General features: G+C 35.5%; 2 protein-coding genes across 5 annotated transcripts; both read right to left on the bottom strand.

The window, feature by feature from the left end:
• Positions 1-3920: 3920 nt before the first annotated feature.
• On the bottom strand, positions 3921-8623 carry LOC122824580 (solute carrier family 22 member 13-like). Its single transcript, XM_044105393.1, has 10 exons — positions 8125-8623; positions 7149-7252; positions 6108-6256; positions 5750-5921; positions 5527-5647; positions 5337-5431; positions 5045-5259; positions 4844-4952; positions 4199-4393; positions 3921-4104 (listed from the first exon to the last, which is right to left on the bottom strand). The coding sequence occupies exons 1-10, from the start codon at positions 8518-8520 to the stop codon at positions 4041-4043; spliced, it is 1620 nt and encodes a 539-aa protein (XP_043961328.1). The 5' UTR covers positions 8521-8623; the 3' UTR covers positions 3921-4040.
• Positions 8624-16429: 7806 nt separating this feature from the next.
• On the bottom strand, positions 16430-21313 carry LOC122824579 (solute carrier family 22 member 13-like). Of its 4 annotated transcripts, XM_044105390.1 has the most exons (10): positions 20923-21313; positions 19441-19544; positions 19189-19343; positions 18462-18633; positions 17767-17887; positions 17595-17689; positions 17306-17520; positions 17056-17164; positions 16725-16919; positions 16430-16645 (listed from the first exon to the last, which is right to left on the bottom strand). In XM_044105390.1, exons 1-10 carry the CDS (start codon positions 21295-21297, stop codon positions 16570-16572), a joined length of 1617 nt encoding a protein of 538 aa, XP_043961325.1. In that variant the 5' UTR covers positions 21298-21313; the 3' UTR covers positions 16430-16569. The 4 variants fall into 4 exon arrangements, with proteins under 4 accessions (XP_043961325.1, XP_043961324.1, XP_043961327.1 ...); XM_044105389.1 differs by having other exon boundaries at positions 17056-17520; XM_044105392.1 differs by having other exon boundaries at positions 17056-17520; positions 19441-19524; positions 20923-20977.
• Positions 21314-22375: the final 1062 nt, after the last annotated feature.

Genomic DNA, 22375 nt, shown 5'->3' with positions numbered 1-22375 from the left:
CTGTTATTCTCTCGTTAATATGTGATGCATTTGCACAATCTGATCCAACACCCTCAAATCCTGATAAGTGTAACAATGCCTTATAATCATAACAACTACTGAATGCACGTTTAGGAGACGCCTCCTCTTCCCCCATGTGGAGCATTGTGTCATTTGAAATGCACAAACGTGGCTTCAAGTGCTGATGCCAAACTTTTGACCTTTCTTTTTTTTTTTTTTTTTTTTTAATGAGTGCTGAGGAGATGGAAAGTAAAGTAATGCCAAAATATGATTTTATTTTATTTTTTCAGTCTTTGATTTGTATGACTGATTATAGCACCATTGTCTTTTGGTGATTCTTAGCCCTAAACTCTGTCTCTTTTTAAGAGTATAAAATTATGGCTATGTAGCTATGTGAAATAATGTTCCATATTTTTTTGGTATAATTTCTTTTTTTGCATTATGTTTGTTTAAAACTCACATCCCATCTGTATGAACTGTTTGAGATACAAATGTAAGCTTTGCTGCCGCAGTTGCGCCTCAAACTGATTGAAAAGTGATCAATCAAAATGGCGAACAAGGAAATATTTTATTAGCTTCACTCTCTAGCTAACTATCTTAGCTTCTGCATCCCTATTATCAGTGTAAGGGGTAAATTAACAAATATTTCACTGCAAGAATTTTTACTTAAGCCAAATTGATCCTCAAAAGTTACAAATGATGAAAGACATTTCATCTCTGCAATGTTTACTTCCTCCACAATTAGAATGCAAAATCTTTTCTTAGGAGACCTTTCCAAAACGACATACGATTTGTCATTTTTCTATTCTGAAAACACCCACACAAATTTAAAAGCGGGTATACTTTTGAGAAACTGATTTCATGTGCAGATTTAGGTTTGAAATTATTTTAAATAGACCAAGATGCTTGTCCCTGATGAGAAATGAGGCAGGCATGTCTCGAGAGTTTTGAAAATATATCTAACTGCTACTATTTTCATTTAAAAATGGAATGTCAAAAATGATTTATACAGTTCATCTCATTTTCATACCAAATATGAAAATGACAAAGATTTATAGTTGAGAAAGTTACCTCCACGGTTCATTTTAAATACAGCAAAACAACCCGGTTCTGTTTGCAATTTCAGCTCAACTGGCTCATGCAAATGGGTAATGTGTTAATATTAATATGTTAATTTCTCAGGAACTTTGTGTCACAGTGGATTTAAAGGTATAAAATATTTTTGTCCTAAACATGTGCCCACAAGGAGGATTTATTTCTTGAAAGTTCAAAGTGTGTGTGTATATATATATATATATATATAAACACACATTTCTACAATGCTACAACGTATATCAAACTCGTGTGAACGCATGTTTTGGTTGTTTTAAGCAGTCAATTTAAGATTTACTTAAATTGTGTATAATAACTGAAGGCTTTATGGTTTACATGAATCTTGATGAACTCTTGATACTTTGCTTAATTATTTGATTATTAAGGTCACTGGACAAATAAAAATGCAAATTCTCAACTAACATACAAGTGTTTGTTTAAAAAGAAACACTATGCTGAGTTGGTGATGGTTCTTGCACAAATGGCAGCTTGGGCAACCTCACTCTTTTCCAACCAACTGAAATGAAAGTATCTATCATCAGTCTTAATCTAGTATATAATGCAATGCAGTTCCTCATAAAGAACAAAACCCAGTGCTGCTATCCTCAGCGTCAATAGTGGCCAACCAATTTCACATTGACTTAATATGTATAAAAGCAACAGAAAACTTGTTTAGGGTGCAAGTGACAGATAAGTTATGTTTGTTTTTTTTAATATATATTTTTTATGTGATGCCCCCTTTCTATAGCTCCCATGGACAACTGCCCTTATGGCTCATATTAAAGATATACATTTACAGTGATTTATACTTCTGATATTTAAAACTGTGCTCTGAAGAACTCCAGTTAATTCAGACCATCACCAGAAAAAAAAAATAATCCAAAAGCCTTCTTGACATTTTTTTGTTTTGTTCTATTTAGTTGGAAGTGAAAGTGGAGCTGGTGAACTCTTCTCACTGTCTGGTATTAGTTTCTGAATTTAACATTTAATTTAACATGACTGAAAATAAATACTTGACTGAAACCTGAGGATGTAAATAATGTCATTTGGTTTTATTTTCATGCTGTTTCACTCTGCCTTGGGTTTGTGTCTCACGACATGATTGTACGTTCTTCAAATGTGGCGATTGGTTCTTGGCTTGGGGTTGTATACTTTTGAAGGCCTTGATGTCAGCAACAATTTGTCAAATATGATGTTTGTTCATAATTTCCTATTGGAAAAGGTTAATGTCCTTGACAATTTTGAACTTGAGTCCTAAATCACTTTGAGTTTCCAAAATCTTAAAGAATTGTCGCCACCGCTCATTAAACCCCAGCTGGGGGCCGTTTACAGTCACTCTCACATGCTTTTTCATCTTTGTTTCTTACAGCTCATAAATAAAAACTTAATTGTAAACAGTTGGAAAAGCCCATTTTCTTGCATTATTGATCCAGTCTGAGAAACTTGTGTATTGTATATGAACGGTAAAGACTGGTGCGGTTTATCTATTTAATTAGATGATGATGTATTGTCACAACTCTCCAGATGCCATTTTTGGTTGCCATCAAAGAAAACTAAGAGAAAAGCTTTATGTTTTGCCTGTGAAGATGTAAACCTATGTGCAAGCCTTAAATCACAAATGACCAAGTGTATTTTTTTTAATCTTTATTTTCTATTTTTATTTTTTGGTGGGATTTAGGAGGTGATTTTGATTTAGATATATGTCCTAGTTTCACATAAAAATTCCTGAAAGAAACTTACGCAGGTGAGGGAACAAAAAGCAGTGATCCTGTCTTTCATCACTTGCTGATGGTCTCAGACTGAGCCCTAAGGTGGTCAGGACTTTTATGATCGAGCCTTATGCGATTGTGTTTGTGTGTGCTTTGTGTAGACTGAGTCTGGCTTCAAGTGGAGATGATCTTGTGGCTTTGTTCTTTTCTCGATCTTCTGTCCTTTTTCCACACCGTCTAACAAAACTGTAGCAACTGAACAGATAAAAGAGTAAACAATGTTTGTCTAGGACTAATTGAGGTCGTTATATGATTTGCTTTTCTGTTTTTGTTCAGTATTTCCATTTCTTTTTGATTATTTTGGAGTTCAGGCATGTTTCTCTTATTTTGTTTCATTAAAATAATTAGTATATCTGCATCTTAGACTTTTGTCTTTTTTATTATTTATTAAGACTGCCACTGGTGCTGCATTGCAGTTACTTAGTAAGTGGGAACTCTGAGCTATGTTTGACGGCAGACCGGAGGTAACAGCGTTCTAGATAAAAAGTCAGGATTGCAACATGGCGACGCGCATTAATATTGCTTACAAACATTTTTAGCTTTACTTTCCATAAGCAATAACCATTTTTAATTTGTTTGGTTTAGAGTTGCAGGCACTACATGCATCACTGATTTAAGACGGACTCTCTCGTGTGTCTTGTAAAATAAATACGAATTCATCACATCTTATTGCGGTTGATTTAAGGAGCGGCCATATTGGAGTGCGCAGTCCACCTTATGAGTTATAACTTGGGAGTTTTGACTAGAATGTTGAAATTTCCCAGTCCTGAGTACAACTTGAACACAACATTAAACTGTGTCTAAAGACAGTCCCTTGAAAAAGTATTTGTATCTCTTTGACTTTTGTATGTTTTCTCACAACATTCATGTTTTTATTGGGATTTTAGGAAGTAGGTCACAGTTACTTAATGGAAAAAAAGGTTTTTAGGCATTTTTATAACGAATCAGAAAAGGGTGGCATTTTTATCTAGCATCCTTCTACTTTAGTCTCTCAAATTAATATCCAGCCAAATGCAATAAAGTCACCAGTATAAATCCAGTTTCTCTGTGAAGACCTCAGACGTTTGTTAGAGCACTTTATTGAACAACCACAAACATAAAGGCAAAGAAACTGTAGACGGTGGAGAAGCTTAAAGCATGGTTAGGCTGGCATAAGACAACCAAGATCAACATTACAGTTTATGAACTCTTGACAGTGTCTTCAGTGCAGCGTTGGTCCTCCTGTGGTCCATTTATTCTATGTCTACAAAAAAACAGGAAAGGACCACGTGCCATAAAGTTAGTCTTTAATGTATCAATTGCATCACTTATAGAAATTTTTGTTGTATTCAGCTTACTCCATCACTGTGACCTCCTGAAATTCAACATTGAGTGTTTCGGGCAGCAGCAAGCAGAAGCCGCCAGCAGCCATTGGGATGATGCCATACACCACCATGGGAACACTATAATGGTAGACCTCCGAGAGCCTGACCAGTGGTGAGAGTATGCCAGCCACACGAGCACACATGGCGTTGAAGCCGACTCCACTATGTCTACAAAACAGAACAATCGGACCAAATCAAAGCCGTTTACAGCTACTGTAAGTCTGCATTGTTAAGTTCCACATATTGAAATATGTTCAGAATATTTGTTCTTCGGAATATTTGCACCCTGGCACAGGTGCTACTGTGGTTAATTATTTTGCATCTCAATCTTTCTTGGTGTACATGATGGCATTAGAAACGGATATGCTTCAACACTGTCCTGATCTAATTTCTACTTTGAGTCAATGTCTTGAGGTACTTAAAAGGTTTGGTTACATTGCTATTTTTCTTCTACCTTTATAACATTTTTAGACCATGCTACGCTTTTACTAGCGACCTTAGACCCGACACAAATGGCTATTTCAATGGTGACTGTATTTGCTAACGGTTTTTTAGCAGCTAATCTCTAGGAGGAGATTATTATAGATTGTGGAGCAAAGGCAGAAGAAAGAAAGTTACCTTAAATCTGTAGGGTATAACTCAGCTGTATAGACATGAGCTGTGCTGCAGGCAGCTGTAGCAGCAAATTTTCCCAGCATTGCTATGACAGTCACCACCGCTGGAAGATCTGATTGGTACAAGATACAAAACATAGGGGTGCAAAACTGTTTTACACTTTATAGCAACAACGTACTTTATATAACATGACTTTAAAGCTACCTTTTGGGACAATAATGGCCACCAAACAAGAAACCCCACCAAAGACCAGGAAACCTGCTTCACATATTCTTCTCCCAAAGCACTGAATCAGAGTCAAGCTGGCCATGTTGGCAGGAATTTCAATGAAGCCAAAGATGAGCTGCGTGAGGTAGATGTTTAGGCCAAAACTTCCGATATTTAGGCTCAGTCCATAAAACAGAAAAGTTGCTGCAAACCTGGAATCAGATATATTTAGTTTCCATGTCTATTTGGTAGTGATTACAGATGTGAACAATTTTTAAATAGAACACACCAGTTAAAGGCCATGATTACAGTATTCTTTCTTAAGTAGGATATTCGGAAAATGTCCACCATGTTCTTTCTGTTCGGAGAAGGCTCCACATTGATCTAAAAAATTTGAAAAGAGTTGGTGGAAACTGTTCACATCAACCCAAATACTTTCTAAATCTGGTTTAGTTAAAGTTTAATTGTGGAAGAAAGACCTTATCAAGCAGATCTGCTGTTACATTTCTCTTGTTGGCTTTGGCGGCCCGTTGGAGCTCCTTCATAGCCTCCTCCTTCTTGCCCTGAGACACGAGCCATCGGGCTGACTCTGGAAGAAAACTGGGAGAAAAGAAATTTGTTCAGTTTGAACCCTAAATTTCCTTGAACAGAATTTTATGGTGTAAAATCTGTTTCTTTAAGAATAATGTACCATCTGCTCACCATAACATGGTCACCAGGACAACGACAAGAGGGCTAAAGAGCACCAGTTGCATGTTCTTCCAGTTTGTTGTCAAATAAGCAATCCCAGATAAAATTATCTGTCCTACTGAAAAGAAGCTCATGATGGACATTGTGCAGAGAGCTGATTTTGAAGGATCTGTCCATTCCACCACTAAAAAGTGGATCAGAAGTGAATACATTTGGTAAAATAGGCTTGATGTTACATTTATAAGTCTCAATAGTTTGATACTTAAAAAATAATAATAATAAAATAAAACTTGCCAATATTGCTGTTTCTGATATTAGGACACAGAACAATACTCTTGAACATAAAGGAGAAACAAAACGATAAACCTACCCATCACAAATGTGTTCATGATAACAACACCAGTTCCACATAAAAATTTGAGAGTCATGTAAACGTAGATGTTTGGTGAGAAAGCTGTGCTGACACTGAATAACAGCAGGACGAAAACTGAAAGAAGGATCCCAAATCTTCTGCCAAACCTAAAGAGAGGAACAGTCGATTTTAACACTTTCTAAATTAGCTAGGTTGTGCTCTACTTTTTAGTATGGCAAATGCAATACATCTGTTTTTTGCCAGTATCATCTTCAAGGTTACCTGCAGAGCACATTTTAGCAACATTCAAGGTTCTTTACATAAAAAAAAGCATAACTCAATAAACAAACAAAAAATTGCATTGCTATGACTAAATATTACTTTAAAGATCCAGTTTTTATTAATCAAAGATTTAAAAGAACTACTAGTATGTATTTTGGTTTCACAGTGATCTGGAAGTTTGTTGCAGTTTTGTCAACCATAAAAATTGACGTTTAAAAACTGCTTTTTCAAATTTCGTTCAGATCTTGAAGATGCAGAGCAGTAACATGTAAAGGTAATGTTACATGTGATTTTTGAAATGCAGAAATTAACACTGTTGAGGAAACTGTCCAAAGAAACATTCTGAAAAAAAAAGTATTCAATGTAAGTCAAACAAATTTAAGTTTTTTTTTGTTTTGTTTTTCTTTTTTAAATTCAGCTGGCAATCTGGTTTAAACAATAACAAATGTGGGATAGATTTGATGGGCATAAACCTGATGTGTTCTTCAGGATGCATTTCTATGGTGGTGTTATGGAATACCCATTTAAGACCTTTGCGCCGCTTATCTAGTCTGAGATTAGTTCTGATGTTCAGAGAGATATTGTCTGTTGATCACAACTCTCTAGAAACAGCCTTTTCAGTTTTAGCTTGTGTTCATTAATCACTGACTGGAATTCAGAACCCTGTTTGAGATTTTTAAAGAATGCAACATAATTTGGCTTGGATTTGGAATTATCTTAAATTTGTAAAGCCTGCTCTGGCAACAGATCTGCTGATGTTTTTAAAAAAAGTAATACCTGTCAGAAATTGCCCCAAACATCAACGAACCGACCAGAACACCAGCCATGTAGATGGACTGTGATGCCTCAATTAAACCACTTTTGTCACAAACCAGATTAAACTGTAAAAAGGAGCAATCGTTACAGAGAAGGGACAGACAATATAAAGATAGATAAGAATAACCTGCAAAGTATGCAAGAGAAATACAGATGTACTGTTGAAGGCAGATATTTGAATAAACCATGAAAAAAACCCACATGATCATTGCCTTTAACTTCCGTTTTTGTCTGACTATATCTTCAGTAATTAAGGACTCCTCCCTATGTGTATCTGCACTACAATCTAGCTCTTTGAAGTATCTCCTTTCTTCATTGAGGACTTCAAACTAGGACTCGTAGGGTCCAAACTCCAAACATCTGCATATAAGAAAACGATACATGCCATATTTCATTTTCTGATTTCTGTAGAAAAAAAATGAATAAAACAAATTTGAAAATCATTTTGTCTAAGTACTATAAAGGTTCAAGTGCATGATTTTCAAACCTCTTCAGAAATTCCTAAAGTTGTTTTTTCAGATTTGTTGATCCAAATATGGGGATATAGTTTTCTTACTCACCTTCAAAAAATAAAATGACAAAAAGATTCCTTTCTGCTTGTGCTGTTAAGTCAAGATTTCACTGGAAGGGTGGCTCCTTTATACTGGAAAGGAGCCGCACAAAATCCCCCAATGCAGAGCAAATGACCCTCAGGCCTTACATTGGGCTTGCCTGCTGAAGATAATTATACTCTATTTTTCAGCTTTTGTCAGAGATTGGTGCAGTCATTTTACAAAACAAGTTCCAAAACCAAAATAAGTTTATTTCTTAGATTTAACCCTTGAAAATCCCAGCTGGCTTTGGTTAAGAAAAAAACACAACTTTTGTGTCTTTTTAAATTCTGAATTTAAATAACTGGCTTCAACTCCACCTTATTAGTTTTGTTTTTATTTTTTACCTCTGTCACAATGTTGGAAACACCAGGTTGGACCTCATAGTCCCAGCCACTGATGCATCCTGTTGTCCCGTTAAGACCATACTTTTCAATCGTTTCCAAATCCAGATTCACGGGGGTGAACATTTTACAGCTTTCAAATCTTCCGTTCTCATCCACGGGGATGGTAAGATTTCTCTGCCTCTCTTTGGTTAGGTTTGGCCCCTTCTCCAAAATCCAGTCAGTGTTACAGTGATGTGGGAAACCAATTCCCGTAAACACCTGGCTTGTCACGTCGAAAGCTGGGAAAATGCTGGGTATGCACAACGCAATAAGTAAGCTTTTCTGAAATAAACCAAACTCCCCGATCTCCTTCAGGACCTCTCCAAAGCTGCTCATCTTGGCATGTGGCTCATCCATTAGCAGTTTGAGGACCTGAAGGAGGAGTAGGGACACTAAAGCCACGCTTAAGCACACTTAATAATTAGCCAAGCATAGCAAAGATAAGCCAAAAAAGGAAATGGTATGTCCTCAGTTCTTATTACTTCATGATCTTTCCAAGAACAATAAAATGCAACACAGCCAAACTGTTAGAATGATTGATAACACAAGTGTTAAAGAAATTACTCTTCTGTAAACAATGCAAGTGAAGAGTTCAAACAAAATGGAGTTAAATCAACTAAATAACAAGAAAGAGTAAAAATCTCTTTAGAGCTATAGTATCCACACCAATCCAACTGCTGCCAATAAATACAACCCAAATATTAGCTTAGAATTTCAAGTCAGCCTATTCTGTTGTCTAAATCAAGAAAGGTACAAAAACATTTAGTTATTTGTCATCAGGACTGCAGGAACAAGTTGCAAATTCCCCCATAAAATACCACTTACCTCTATCTGACATATTATCAGACTGAAATAAGGGGGATGTTTTAGGTTGAAGAAAACACCCTTAATATTTAAATTAGGTCAATGAAGATGATCAAATTTCACCAGCCAAATGTATTCTTACTCCCATAGGTGCAACAACACAGAGCTGATCAAAAGAAACAGCAGAATCAATACTTCAATACATGCGTGTTGAAACGCAGTTGATACCAGAGGAGAAGAGTTAACTTTTTTTGCAATCGGAGAAAGTATTAAAAAGTGTAAACTTGAAAAGAAGGCAAAAACTTTAGTTGCAATGAAACACACTAAAAGCAGTTACAGCTTTAAAAGAATCCACCTAGCACCGTCCCTTCACCGGATCTGGAGAAACCCCTGTAGTCAATAATGGACCTGCCAAAACATCGACAACTCTGGAATGACACTTCATTGTCCTGTTGATAGTTATCATTCTTTCAAGCAGATTGAAAGCTGTGAGAAAATGATTATTGTAACCCCTAACAATAAGAACACGTAACATGTTTCAAAAGACAGATCATTTGGAAAAACAAGTGGGCAGAAGATTAAAAAATGGCTCATGCCTTCTTAGTCTCGGTCTAATTTTCTAACTTCCTTTGATCGGCAGTAATCCTTCTCTCAAGCCTTCCATCAGTCACATAAGATACTATTCATTATTACTACTACCATTAATAATTTCACAAATGACCAACATTCAGCTCTTCTATGATAGAATAATTTACTTACAGTCAAATCTCTCTCAGAATATATGCTTTTACTTTTCATATTCTTAAGTAAAAGCATCTGTGAGCTATTGTGGCTCAGATATAGTTGTTAGTTTTCATTTCTGTTATTAAACAGGAAATAAAAGTTGCAAATCATAGCTTCTCTTCTGCATCTTCAGTGCAGCATAGATACCCCACCGTTCCATTCCTTAATTTTCTAATTAGAGCAGAAAAGGAACCCTTCATATAGTTAATGTTCTGACTAGACAATACGAATTGTCTAGTCACTGGACAGTGGAGTGTATATTTAGGACACCCACTATGTGCATCATCTATGTATCAGAGAAGTATGTATTTAGTACAGGGAATGGAACTATAATTTTATAATTTATCATTTTTGACATCATTCTAAAGTAAATTATGGCTGCAAGTAACGATTACTTTAGTTTTCGATTAATCTATTGATAGATTATTTTGAGAAATAATTGGACAAAAGGTGGCACATTCTGTGAATTTTTTATTTAAGCCTTTTTGGTGCAATATTAGAAATGTATTAAGAGATGCATATAAACAAATAATTAAATTTAAAATAAAAAAGTAATATGTATGTAATGTAAAAATATATTCCTGTATTTTGTTTGCAGTTTTGGCTTTATTACAGCTCTGATTGGTTGACTTCTTTGTCTTTTGCTGTTATTTTACAAAATAGTTTACTTTTTAATAAAACTCACTTTTAGTTTTTATAAGGGGATATCTATCATGATATATATATATATATATATATATATATATATATATATATATATATATATATATATATATATATATATATATATATATATATATATATATATATATATATATATATATATATATATATATATATATATGTTGCACCATAGAAAATAGGACATTCCATTTTCTAGTAATTAAGTAAACATTCTAATACACTAACATGTTTACATTTTTGTGAAAAAGAATTTTCACAGTCATTTTTAGACGTATCTTTTTGATTTGAATTTTATCCTTTTTTAACCCGATCAAATTTATCTACAGCTACTGAAACAACTCAGAAAAAAGCTAACAGGCTGTTGGATCTGATGATGCTTAGTGCATCTAATTCTGTGGATGAAAGTAAGGAACAAATATACCACTAGGTGGCGGTAATGTTACTTCCCTAGAAAATGAAAGAAGATGCTGTTTAAAAAAGGTTGACAGATAAGTTAATATGATTTGGACAGTGTTGTCTGTATTCTTTGTTACACATATAGTGAAAGTTTTCAATGTCTAGTTGAAATTTTGTTTATTGAGTTTGAAATGACTTGATGTGAGCTGGCATCTAAAATAAAATTTTTTCTATCTGAACAAATAATGTTATGTTTGGGCTGCATTGCACAAATACACATTAAGGAGCTTAATGGAAACAACCCCTTAGAAATGTTTCAAATTAAAGCACTTCATTATTTACTATCAGAATTTCTCTCTGTTATAACAATACAGATATACTAATTAGTTAGTTGTTTGTTTGTATTGTACTTTCATAAAAGTGCATATTTCTTTTGCATCCCAAAAGCACCCCACAAACATCTAAGAAGGTGTAGAGTTGAAAATGTAGAAATTATTCCTCTCTTGATTTTTGAATGTGAGCTTTCTCAAAACCTCTCAAAACCCCAAATGTTATGAAATTCAAGTTGTGCCGTGAAAAATCAAAAGGATAAGTAATTTAGATTTAAATTAAGATAAAAAGTGCCTCTTTTATCTTTCAGTTAAAATGAATACAGACCCAGACTTTTAAATTGGGCAGTAAGAAGTGAAGTCTGTCAATTCGGCCATTTTTCCCTCAGTTTCTCCTTCCACCCAAACTTAGTCAAGCCTGGAATATGACAAAAAGAACTACCATACTTTTCCAAACTTGTCAGGACTGTGTAGAAGCCCTGAAAGAGTCTAAAATCTGATGAATCTAACATCACATACACACTAAAATAAAAATTGCCTCAGTATATTGATTAAGATAAAAATAAAAACATTATTTCCCACAATGTGTGGATAGGGTCAGGTTTACATGAGTAAAAAATGGTGAGGTAAAAAGAAATGTATTACCTGTCAGAAATAGCCCCAAACATCCAATGAGGACACCTGCCATGAAGATGGACTGCGATGCCTCGATTAACCCACTTTTGCCACAAACTAGATCAAACTGTAGACAAAAGCAACTGTTATTACAGATGAAGATAAAAATGCACTAAGAATTATAAGGAGGAATGCAAGATTGCAAGAAAATAATGGATTTTTGCTTACTTCTGTGATAAAGCTCGAGTCTCCTTGTTGAACCTCATAGTCCCAGCCATTGATGCATTCTGTTGTCCTGTTAAGGCCATATGTTTCAATAGCTTCCAAATCCAGATCCACGGGGGTGAACATGATACACTTTTCAAATCTCCCGTCCTTTTCCACTGGGATGGTGAGGCTCCTGTATCTTTTGTCAAGCTTGGACCTCTCTCCAAGATCCAGTCAGTGTTGCAGTAGTGAGAGAAGCTCAGCCCCGCAAACACCTGACTGCTAACATCGAAAGCCGGGAAAATGCTGGGTATACGTAAAGCAACAAGTAAGCTTTTCTGAAACAAACCAAACTCCCCGACCTCCTTCAGGACATCGCCGAAGCTGCTCATCTTGGCATGTAGTATGTTTAACAGAGGCTTCTCACTGATGTACACAGTAGAGATAGGTTTAATATTTAACTAACCACAAATAAGATAGTCCTTGTAACTGCCTTTGTAACTCTTTTGAGGGGAACAACAGTTATTATGACAGCAATAAAATGTCACTGAGTGGGAAATAACACAGATAGTAATCCAAAAGATTAAAACCATGTTTTCATAAAGCTGTGTTATGAGCGAAAAAGACTGGATCAATAAATTAAAAATACATTATTAATTAGTTTTACAAGCATATCATATTCAGCTGAATATTCACAGCTGTACATCTGAATATTTCCATGCTGGCACAGTAGTTTAAACTTTGTTTCAACATTGGTTGGGCCTACAAGGAAAGGCAGATGTTGTGATTTCACACGTTCAGCATATTGCCATCAGATATTCATGCAAATTATAGGTTTCTTCTAAACACTTGGTATTCTAACATTTTTATCACTTTTATCCAAACAATGAAGTCAAAAGAAATAATTTATGCAAACTATTGGCTGAACATTATTTACGACTAATCATAATGAATAACAGAACATTATTTAAATATCTTATTCATCATATCTACTATGTTGTTCTCACACACAGATGGCTTAATAATCAGTCATAATAAAACCAATAACTAGTTTGAACTAGTTCAAATCCAAATAACAAATGGCCACAAGACCTTTTTTCAATGTAACAACACAATAAATACATATTTACAAATTATGAACACAGAGAATTTATGTTAAAGCTTTTTCATAAATATTATATACGTAGCACTTCTGCTAAACCAATAATTTATGCAGAGGGTCTTCCAGTACAGATTTAAAATATCTTCAGAATACATTATAGTTTCCAAGGTGTTCACATTTTCCTGTTTCAATAAATAGCTGTGCAGGTATTTGATTTAGTGCATTCTTTGCCAAAGACAATGATGAAATTCTAAAAGGTGCAGCAGGATAAAATATGTCATAACCCATATATAGAAGTGAATACCTGGTTTTGAGAACTTAACTAAAAACACTTTTCTGTGTTTTCATGCTTCATACTTTGAAGATTTAAAGGTTTGCTGGCTCTAAAATATAATATTTTGTTTTCAAACATGAATGTGTGCACCTCTTCCTAACTAAAGAACCAGACATTTAGCATGCAAGTGGTAGTCAATGTCACACAATTTGCTAACAGTTTGTGACACAGCCGTTGAGTAAATGTTTATGTGTGATCACATGAAAACTTTCTCAACTCATTTAGAGACGCACTTGCAGCTTGTGGCATTTTTAGGCCACCAAAAGCCATGATGACTAAAACTAGAGCAACACTTTGGTGAATGTAAACATGTAAACAGGTAAGCATGCAACAGACCTAGGGAATAGAAACGGGATTGACTCGGCATATTTTCCAATTCAATGACCACAGCAGGTAGAGTCAGCTTCAAAAATCTAAATGAACTTTACACAGAAGAGAAAACTAACTCACCCGTAAACCACCCTGCGGACTGTTGATCCATAGAGCCCCTACAATGCAGTGTTTATTTTTACCAACAATCATTAATAAACTTTAAGGTTTTAGTTAATAATTATGACTCAAAACAAGCAGAAATGTTACTTTTAAGGTTTTACTTCTGTCTTTTAGAAACTATTGTATTCATATCAGTATTTACGCCTATGTGTCATCAGATTTCACAGGGTGGGTTTAAGTACCAGGTATGTGTGAGTTCAGCTGAAATCTGAATCACAGTGAAGTAATTATCCATGCCTGGGAAGCTATTCATTGTGCTCCTGTTTGTTCTTTAAATGTTATTGTATCTTGCTGAAGTTTTGATTATCTGTCATCTGTTATAGTTATAGTTACTTTCACTCTGGTAGTTCACAAGTCATAACATTTTTTCCACGGCACACCTACAGTGTAATGACTGAACTTGAGCATTAACTCTTCCCTTTGAGATAAGATAAGATAAGGAGTAAGGCAAGATGAAAGCTGTTATGTTTATGAGCTTTTTTGATGAGGTTAAAGGTGTGTGATATGTTTTAAGACAACTATAATGTATAGATACAAATTGCAGTCTCTGAATTTGTCTATTTGTCTATCATCATGAAAAAAAACCCCACAACAAATGAAAGACAGTTCACTACTTTGTTTACTCAAGTGTCTAATTAACTGATAAATGCAATTTGATTTGATAGCTAAAATTATTTTTCAACAGAACATTATCTTATGAAGTGTCACAAAAGTTACGCTATGAGATCAGGCTATAAATTTGTGTGCTTCTCTAGCATTCAGCCTGGCCACCTCTTCTGTTATTAACAGAGCCAAATGGAAAATTAGGCTGTTGCCAAATCCTTTGAGGAGTACGGCACCTTTGTCAGCAATGAAATGTCTTAAACAGTTCTCTTGCTCCAACTTAATTTATTTCAAAGCCCACTATTTACATGACCAACACGGACTGAATCGGTTCCTTCTCTTTGTCTGCTGCCATTGCCAAACTACAACCATAGACTCCAATTCTAAAATGGCACAGAAAATTGACATTATTCACAACCCTTCCTGTTCACTGATAGGCCAGTTTTGGTCTGTCATACAGTACATCAGTATTGCACAGAGCTGCAATAATTAGATAATTATAGTAACAATGGATACATTGTTACTATACTATACATTGTTACTATACAGCTTGTAGTTAATGAAAACATGACTTAGTTTGTTAAATGATCAGAGTATTATCAGACCAGCTAACATATTTAAGACAGAAATGTGTGCTTAATGAAAAGCATGTTTAATACATGATTAAAGGTTATTTTTAAAAAGGTACTTTTAAAGTGAGAAACAAGCCTCACTGCAACCCATAATTTAATCTGTTAATAACTGTGTAATACCATGCCATCTAGCGCTCTGTGCCAGTATTAAAAGTTTCAATTAGCAGAAAATTAGCTAGGAAGCATTACGATTTTCTTGTCATTAAGAAACAGCAACTAAGGTGTTTCTTTGCCAAAACAGCAGATGCAGTCAGAGACAACTGCTTTCAGTACAACCATGTTGCTGAAGTGAGGAACTTGAGTTTTATTGACTCATAATTTCTTCTAAGCGTTTATATTTGAGTAGTTGGAATTGGGTCTTTTATTCTGCATTTGTTTGGTTTGCTACTGGATGTGGTGCAAATGTGCAGATTAACCCTGTAATTTTTTTACATTTTCTCTGCCATAAGTTGTCAACTTCATTGAAGACCCTTCAGTGAAGTTCAGATGGTTCAGTCACAGGAGGGTTTTGGTCTTGACAATTGTTGCAAGTATAGCTCGAGCATTATTAAGGTTTTTGTTCATAATTTCCGCAAAAAATGTTTTCATTGCATGTCTTAGTGTTGAGTGGTTTAGTGGTTTATGTAGATCTCATAAACCAGGAAGCTTTTGAAATGCTTCCTTGCACCATCCAGCTGCTAACTTGGCCTCCAGGATCAGAGATGCTCTCTTTATTTCTGACAGATAAAAAACATGATCAGACCTACATATGCACATATGCAGTGGCAGGGACCGCTAACTGAACAAGTAGTTGCTCTAACCCTACAGCACTAACCATAAACATTAGTTCCACTAATGCAAATGTGCTATGCCTACATAGTATTTAACAGGAAATACATTTTTATCTTATCTAACAACTACTTTTTATAATGTTATTCTTGAGGTCAGAGTCACTAAAAGGAACTTAGTGTTCAGGGCTTGCAAATGTCAGTTATATGTGTAATAATCAATCATAATGTCTCACAATGACTGTTTTCTGCTTATAACAATAAACAACTAAATGATTAGTGTCAAAATAATTGCTCCGTCTTTTCTCAATGGTTTATAATACATATGTATGCTAATAATAAAATACGTATGTAGACCTGTTTAGGACTTAAATGTATCACACAGGTGGGCAGAATTTGTTTTATTTTCACTGCTTTTCTGTTATATTACACATAACTGCCAAAGACACATATTAACATTTACATATCATTAAAAGAAAAGATAAAAAAGTACTAAAAGTACTTAGTGACCCATTATCTTTGTACTGTCAAAAAAATTAAGATTGTAACAACGAATAAAATGTGACACATAATTCAAATGATAAACTCTACAGTTAACTCTATAAAAACACATAACTCCTAAATCAGATAGTCATAATGTCAGTAACCTCCGAAACAATCACAATTTTGTACTCTTTTCTTCTTTATCTTCTTGAGTACAGGATCCCTTCTCTGTGATTTCATCAGATAATTTTCTGAAATTATAAACAGAATTGAGTGATTAGCTATCAACATAAGCCAACTGGTGGGGGCGGGGTGGATGTGCAAACTCACTTGTTTTCAGCAAGGTCCTGCAGCTCGGCGTTGCGAGTTTCAGGTAGAAGCACACAGAGACCTCCAGTCACGATGGGGACGATGCCATAAATCAACATGGGGATGGTATAATGGTAAACATCCAAGAGACGGATCAGGGGAGCAAGGATTCCTGCCACTCGAGCACACATGGAGTTCAGACCCACGCCGTTCTGCCTGGCAGGACAGAAGATCAAGTCGTCAGCTGTCTCATCACTTCAATGAGATGAAGTGATGAGATCCATCTTTATCGTCTTCTCTCAAATGATAAAGATGAATCCTTAGTTTTGCCTTCAGGTCATTACTTTCTTACCTGAGAATGGTGGGGTAGAGCTCTGCTGTATAAACGTAAACTGTGGCAAAACTTGCAGTGGCAGCAAATTTACCCAGAACGGCTATAACTGTGATCACGACAGGAAGATCTGATGAGCAAACAAATTGCATTTCTGTAATGAGGGCTGGACTTTTTATAACCATAACCATCAAAAGACCTAGTAGCAAAAAATAAAGAAGGATAATTGTGATTTTTTTTAAAATAGAACATTTCAAGTCAAGATTTTTACCTTTTGGTATAACAAGGATGCCAAGGCAAGCAACACCTCCAAACAACAAGACTGCTCCTTGGCAAATTTTCCTTCCAAAATACTGTAAGAATGGCAAAATACCTACACGAGCAGGAACCTCCACTAACCCAAAGATGAACTGTGTGAGGTAAATGTCCAGACCAAAGTTGCCAACATTGAGACTTAGTCCATAGTACATCAGACTTGTCGCAAACCTGTTAAGTTGTGACAAAGATATTAAGTGACCCCCATAAAGTTAAAGCTACTAAAGTGCCAAATGGATACTCACCAGACAGTGCTCATTATGAGAGCCCGTTTTCTCAAATATGATAACCTGAAGATGTCCAGCATGGTTCCCTTTTTGTTTGCGCCCATGCCATCCAGCTAAAAAATTGTGGGTGTGATTAGTGAGCACGTGTTCGGTTTTTATTAGAGGTCAGAGTGTCATTGGTGGGACTCACTTTCTCTAGCAGCTCCTCTGGCACTTTTCTCTTGTTCACTTTAGCGGCTCTTCGTACTTCCTTTATAGCCTCCTCCTTTCTGCCCTGTGTAATGAGCCAGCGAGCCGACTCTGGGAGAATCCTGGTTGACGTATAAGTCTGGATCACAAACTGTGCTGTTTGTTTTATTATTTTTTGTGGTTGCTATCAGCTGCATGACATGTTGAAAGCTACAACATATTTCTATTAATCATAAAAAAAGAGTCTGCGGTATTGGTTACAGGCATTGTAGCTTTCGGTTGTTTGCATTCATGTCCTCACATTAATGAGATCACGGAATCCATTGATACTAAAGAGTTAAAATGATGATACACTTTGAACCAACTGCTAAGAAACAAGAATTGTATCCATCTCTTTAATTCGTTTTGGTTGTTTCATTCACTTGAGGAAAGAAATTTGTCTGCATCTATCTCCTCTGCCTGGCTTATGTAAAAGACAGACATGGTGTGGAAACTAAAGAAGTTCCACCCATCAGTTTTACTGAGGTAACACTGTTTTAAAGTTGAGAAGCTTTTCAAATTAAATAATCTGGTCGGGTTGTTTTAAATCATGTTAACATGGTGATATGTCATAAAATCACATTAGTTTTTACTCAACTTAATACTGCAAAAATCATACATATGGCTACTTTTAGAGTCAGTCAGACGAATACTAACCAGTAGAAGAGTCCTAGTACGAGGATAAGAGGGCTGAAGAGCACCATCTGCAAGATCCTCCAGTTACGGATGAAAAAAGCAATTCCAGAAAGTATCATCAGTCCAAGAGGAAAAAATGCATGGCAGATGATGGTGCAGAGAGCAAACTTTGAAGAATCACTCCATTCTCCGCCTTTAAAAGAATATAAAAAGTGTGAAATCAATTGTCTGTGTGCCATAACTTCCAGACTATGAGTTGCTCCTTTGTCACAAGCTTTGAATACTGCGATGAGACTAATATAACACTTTTTTCCAGGTTTTCAAAAGGTTGGAGTGAAAGAGTGAAATGAAAGTGACATTGAGAACAACAAAGAAAGAGAGACTGAGGCTGTTCAATTCTGATAGTGAAGAAGACTACTTTAGTGGTTCTCTAGTGTGTGGGAGGAAGATGTGATCAGTGGCTTTTTCTGGTCAGCTCCTGACGTTTCTTGCTTTTAAGCAGCTGCACTGTTATGGAAAAAGCATGCAGGGTATGTAAAAAAAATAAATAAAAATCTTTCTACGTAAGTATCTCATTGACATCTACAGCTTACAGACAAATATAGCCTATGTGCACATTTTTGCCTCCTAAAGTTAGTTGGTGAGGCTTACATTCAGGTTTGCTCAATAGTCTGGAAATTAGGGTATTGATTGGTATAGCTTATGCACTCGTAATAAAGTTGCCAATAAATTCAACTGTGAAACCTACCAATGACAAAGGCATTTCCAACAATTCCAGATGTTGAGAAGCCACAAACAAATTTGAGAGCAATGTAAACATAGATGTTGGGTGAGAAACTGAGTCCTACTCCAAACACAAACAAGATGAGGAGCGACAGCAGGACCACAAAACGTCGGCCAAACCTACAGAAAGAAAGGCTGAAATGTTACACATGTCCCTAAAAGTTAATTTGTTTGTTAACTCTTTCCTAGTTAATGGTTGGTCTCAAGTGGTCATCACCTGTCAGCCATCTGTCCCAGAACAAAAGCTCCAACCAGAAGACCGGCCATGTAAATAGACTGAGATGCCTCAATGAAACTGCTTCTGTCGCACACAAGGTTAAACTGACAACAACATTGAAGAGACATAAAGAAAAAAATTGTTATACTTCATTTCTCTAACCCTTTTATTCTTTTGCTTCAGCTACTTTGATATATCTCACTTTTTGGATGCATTAATTTGTTATAAACATGGTTACACAACACTTTTCAAAAGGTATTATACATGTTGAAACGATAAAAAATGTGAAAGAAGTTTCCCTAATCAGAAGAAAAAAAACAAAACTTTTCAACCTTCATGTAAAAAGCTAAGTGTGGAGAAAAACCAAAACTACATCCCCGGAATCAGACATGGTGTTGGCAGAATCATGCTGCGGGTACTTTTATTTTCTTTGCCAGGGACAAGAACACTAAATACCAGGCAATCCTGAAAAACAACATGTTAAGAGACTGTAAATGAAAATACTAATCACAAAATATTATTAGCAGGGGTCTAGAAAAGCACTCTAGAGATAACAAATTTGAATACTACACTTAGGAATATGAAACAACTGTAAGCAGAAAAGTTAATTTAAAATATTCTCTAATTAAAAGTTGGTATCAACATCCCTGACCTCTACTGCCCTGATTGGCTATGTGAGCATAGGCATTGGATGAAAAAGTATAACTTTTCTCTGAAACCTACCTCCTCCATTATTACAGGTTGTAAAGCATTTTGTTTAACATTATTTACTTTTCTTTTTATTTGTTGCCAACTTTTATGCAATCTTATGACGCTGCTTCCACTGTCTTCATCATGCTACTGCATGTCTCTTTGATGTCCTTAGTTACACCTCATATAATGTCTTTTGTGTTTTTTTTCCCTTTTATCCCATATATCTCAAGTATCTAGAGCTTAAAGTAGTGAGATGGATGGAATCTCCCGGCTCTAGACTCTGAGCCTCCCTCCAGTGTTTAACATCTTGTTGACTCTAATCTGTTCAAAGGTTTTTACATGTATTCTGTCATTTTCTTAATTAATTAATTATATATATTAAGTGCCTTAAAGTACCTTTAATTATGTATTGTTGTTTTTGAAAGTGTTATTTATAGATCAAGCACTCGCCAGTCTGTAAAAATGTAGTAAAATGTGTTATGTGTTATACACATTTTACACAATGTGTTAAATGTGTAAAATGTGTGTTATTATATATTTAGCCATTTGTTCTGTATGTTCTGTTTTACTATCGAGGCAGATTAAAAAACAAAACAAAACAAAACAAAACAAAAAAAAATATATCAACTAACTTTAAAGTACTTTGTGTCATAAATATGCACTTTCAGCAGATCAAAGTTCTAAGGTCAGCACTTATTTAGCGTCAGTCAATCATTCAGTGACAATTATGTGGCATATTGCAGATTTGCCAAATTTATCTCTGTGTTGAGCTGCTCAAGATTTTCTTACCTCTGTCACAATGCTGGAGGCAAAATTAGGCATCTCAAAAACCGATCCATTTATGCATCCCGTTGTTTCATTCAGTCCGTACCTTTCAATGGTTTCCAGGTCCAAACTTACAGGTGTGAACATTTTACAGCTTTCAAACTTTCCCTCTCTGTTAGTGGGTATGGTGAGGTTTCTTTGTCTTTCATCAGTCAGGTTGGGTCCCCGCTCCAAGATCCAGTTGGTGTTACACTGGTGCGGAAAGTTCATACCTGTAAACACCTGGCCGATCACATCAAACGCCAGAAATACGCTGGGGATGCATAATGCAGCCACCAAGCGTTTCTGAAAGAAGCCAAATTCCCCGATCTCCTTCAAGATTTGCCCAAAGTTGCTCATAATGGTGTCCTAAGGTCCTCAGCAAGTAATGAAGACAAGGGACAGCTTTGGTTTCAAGAGTAGAGAAGGAGTCTCATCCTTTAAGTTAATGTTTAAACAAGCAATCAGTGTACTTTTATGACCTGTCAAATTACTAACAGACCAGCAAGCAATATTGTCAGATATGAGCTATAGGGTTTCTCATTTAATTAACAGCACACCTGTTGGTAATAATATTTAACAAACTCTAATGAAACAACCAAAAAATGTTCTTCATTCCATCCATGTAGCTCTAAACTTAACATTGTGGCAAAAACCGTTACATCAGGGCAGCAGTTATACTTATAAGCTTGAATAAGCGCTGTAAACTTAGTAACAGTTTGAATACAGACATGTGGGGTCTAACATATAATACTCTTCTCTGGGTTTCATATTCTCCACTGTAGACTATCCACTACGACACTATGAACAAAAGTAATGAGTAAACCTTAGAGAAAATTCGAATGTTATTGCTAATTATAAGAGTTCTGGACGTGTGTTTCATCCTAATTTGTTAATTTTTGTTTCTATTTAGTGTTTGTATTTAAATCTATTTTGATCTAATTTTCTTGTTTAATTTGAAATCATAATTTTCATATTGCATGACAATAATTTTGATATGGATTATGTGGACAATTGGCAAGAACAGCCTTACAGGAGAATGCACAGAATGAAATGGAAAAAAAATAAATAATTATCTTTCATTTGTGTCTTGAATAACTTTAACTTTGCTTTTATTCATGTGCAGGCATCCCTGCAATAGAGTACAGTATCAAAAAACTATGTAGACACCCTTCTGTCAAAATTTAATCAGGGTATGATTGATGACCATGATTAATTGCTTTGAATTTCCAGCCACATGAATCCTCCCCTCCCCCAATTTGGTCACGTGATCCCCCTGCCACCAGGATGTCTCATGACCTCAGCATGCTTACATGGATTTAAGAAAACTTACATGAGCTTACCACAAAGAAGTTTTGAGAAAAGAGCTCATATTCTGATGTTTTTCAAAATCAATGTGCATAATAGTTAAAAATATACAGCCTCCTGCTATTTTGAA

The sequence above is a fragment of the Gambusia affinis genome, linkage group LG21, assembly GCF_019740435.1.
Source record: "Gambusia affinis linkage group LG21, SWU_Gaff_1.0, whole genome shotgun sequence".
NCBI classification, from domain to species: Eukaryota; Metazoa; Chordata; class Actinopteri; order Cyprinodontiformes; family Poeciliidae; genus Gambusia; species Gambusia affinis.
Note: the sequence above shows the minus strand (reverse complement) of the source record. Positions and strands in the feature narration are given on the sequence as shown.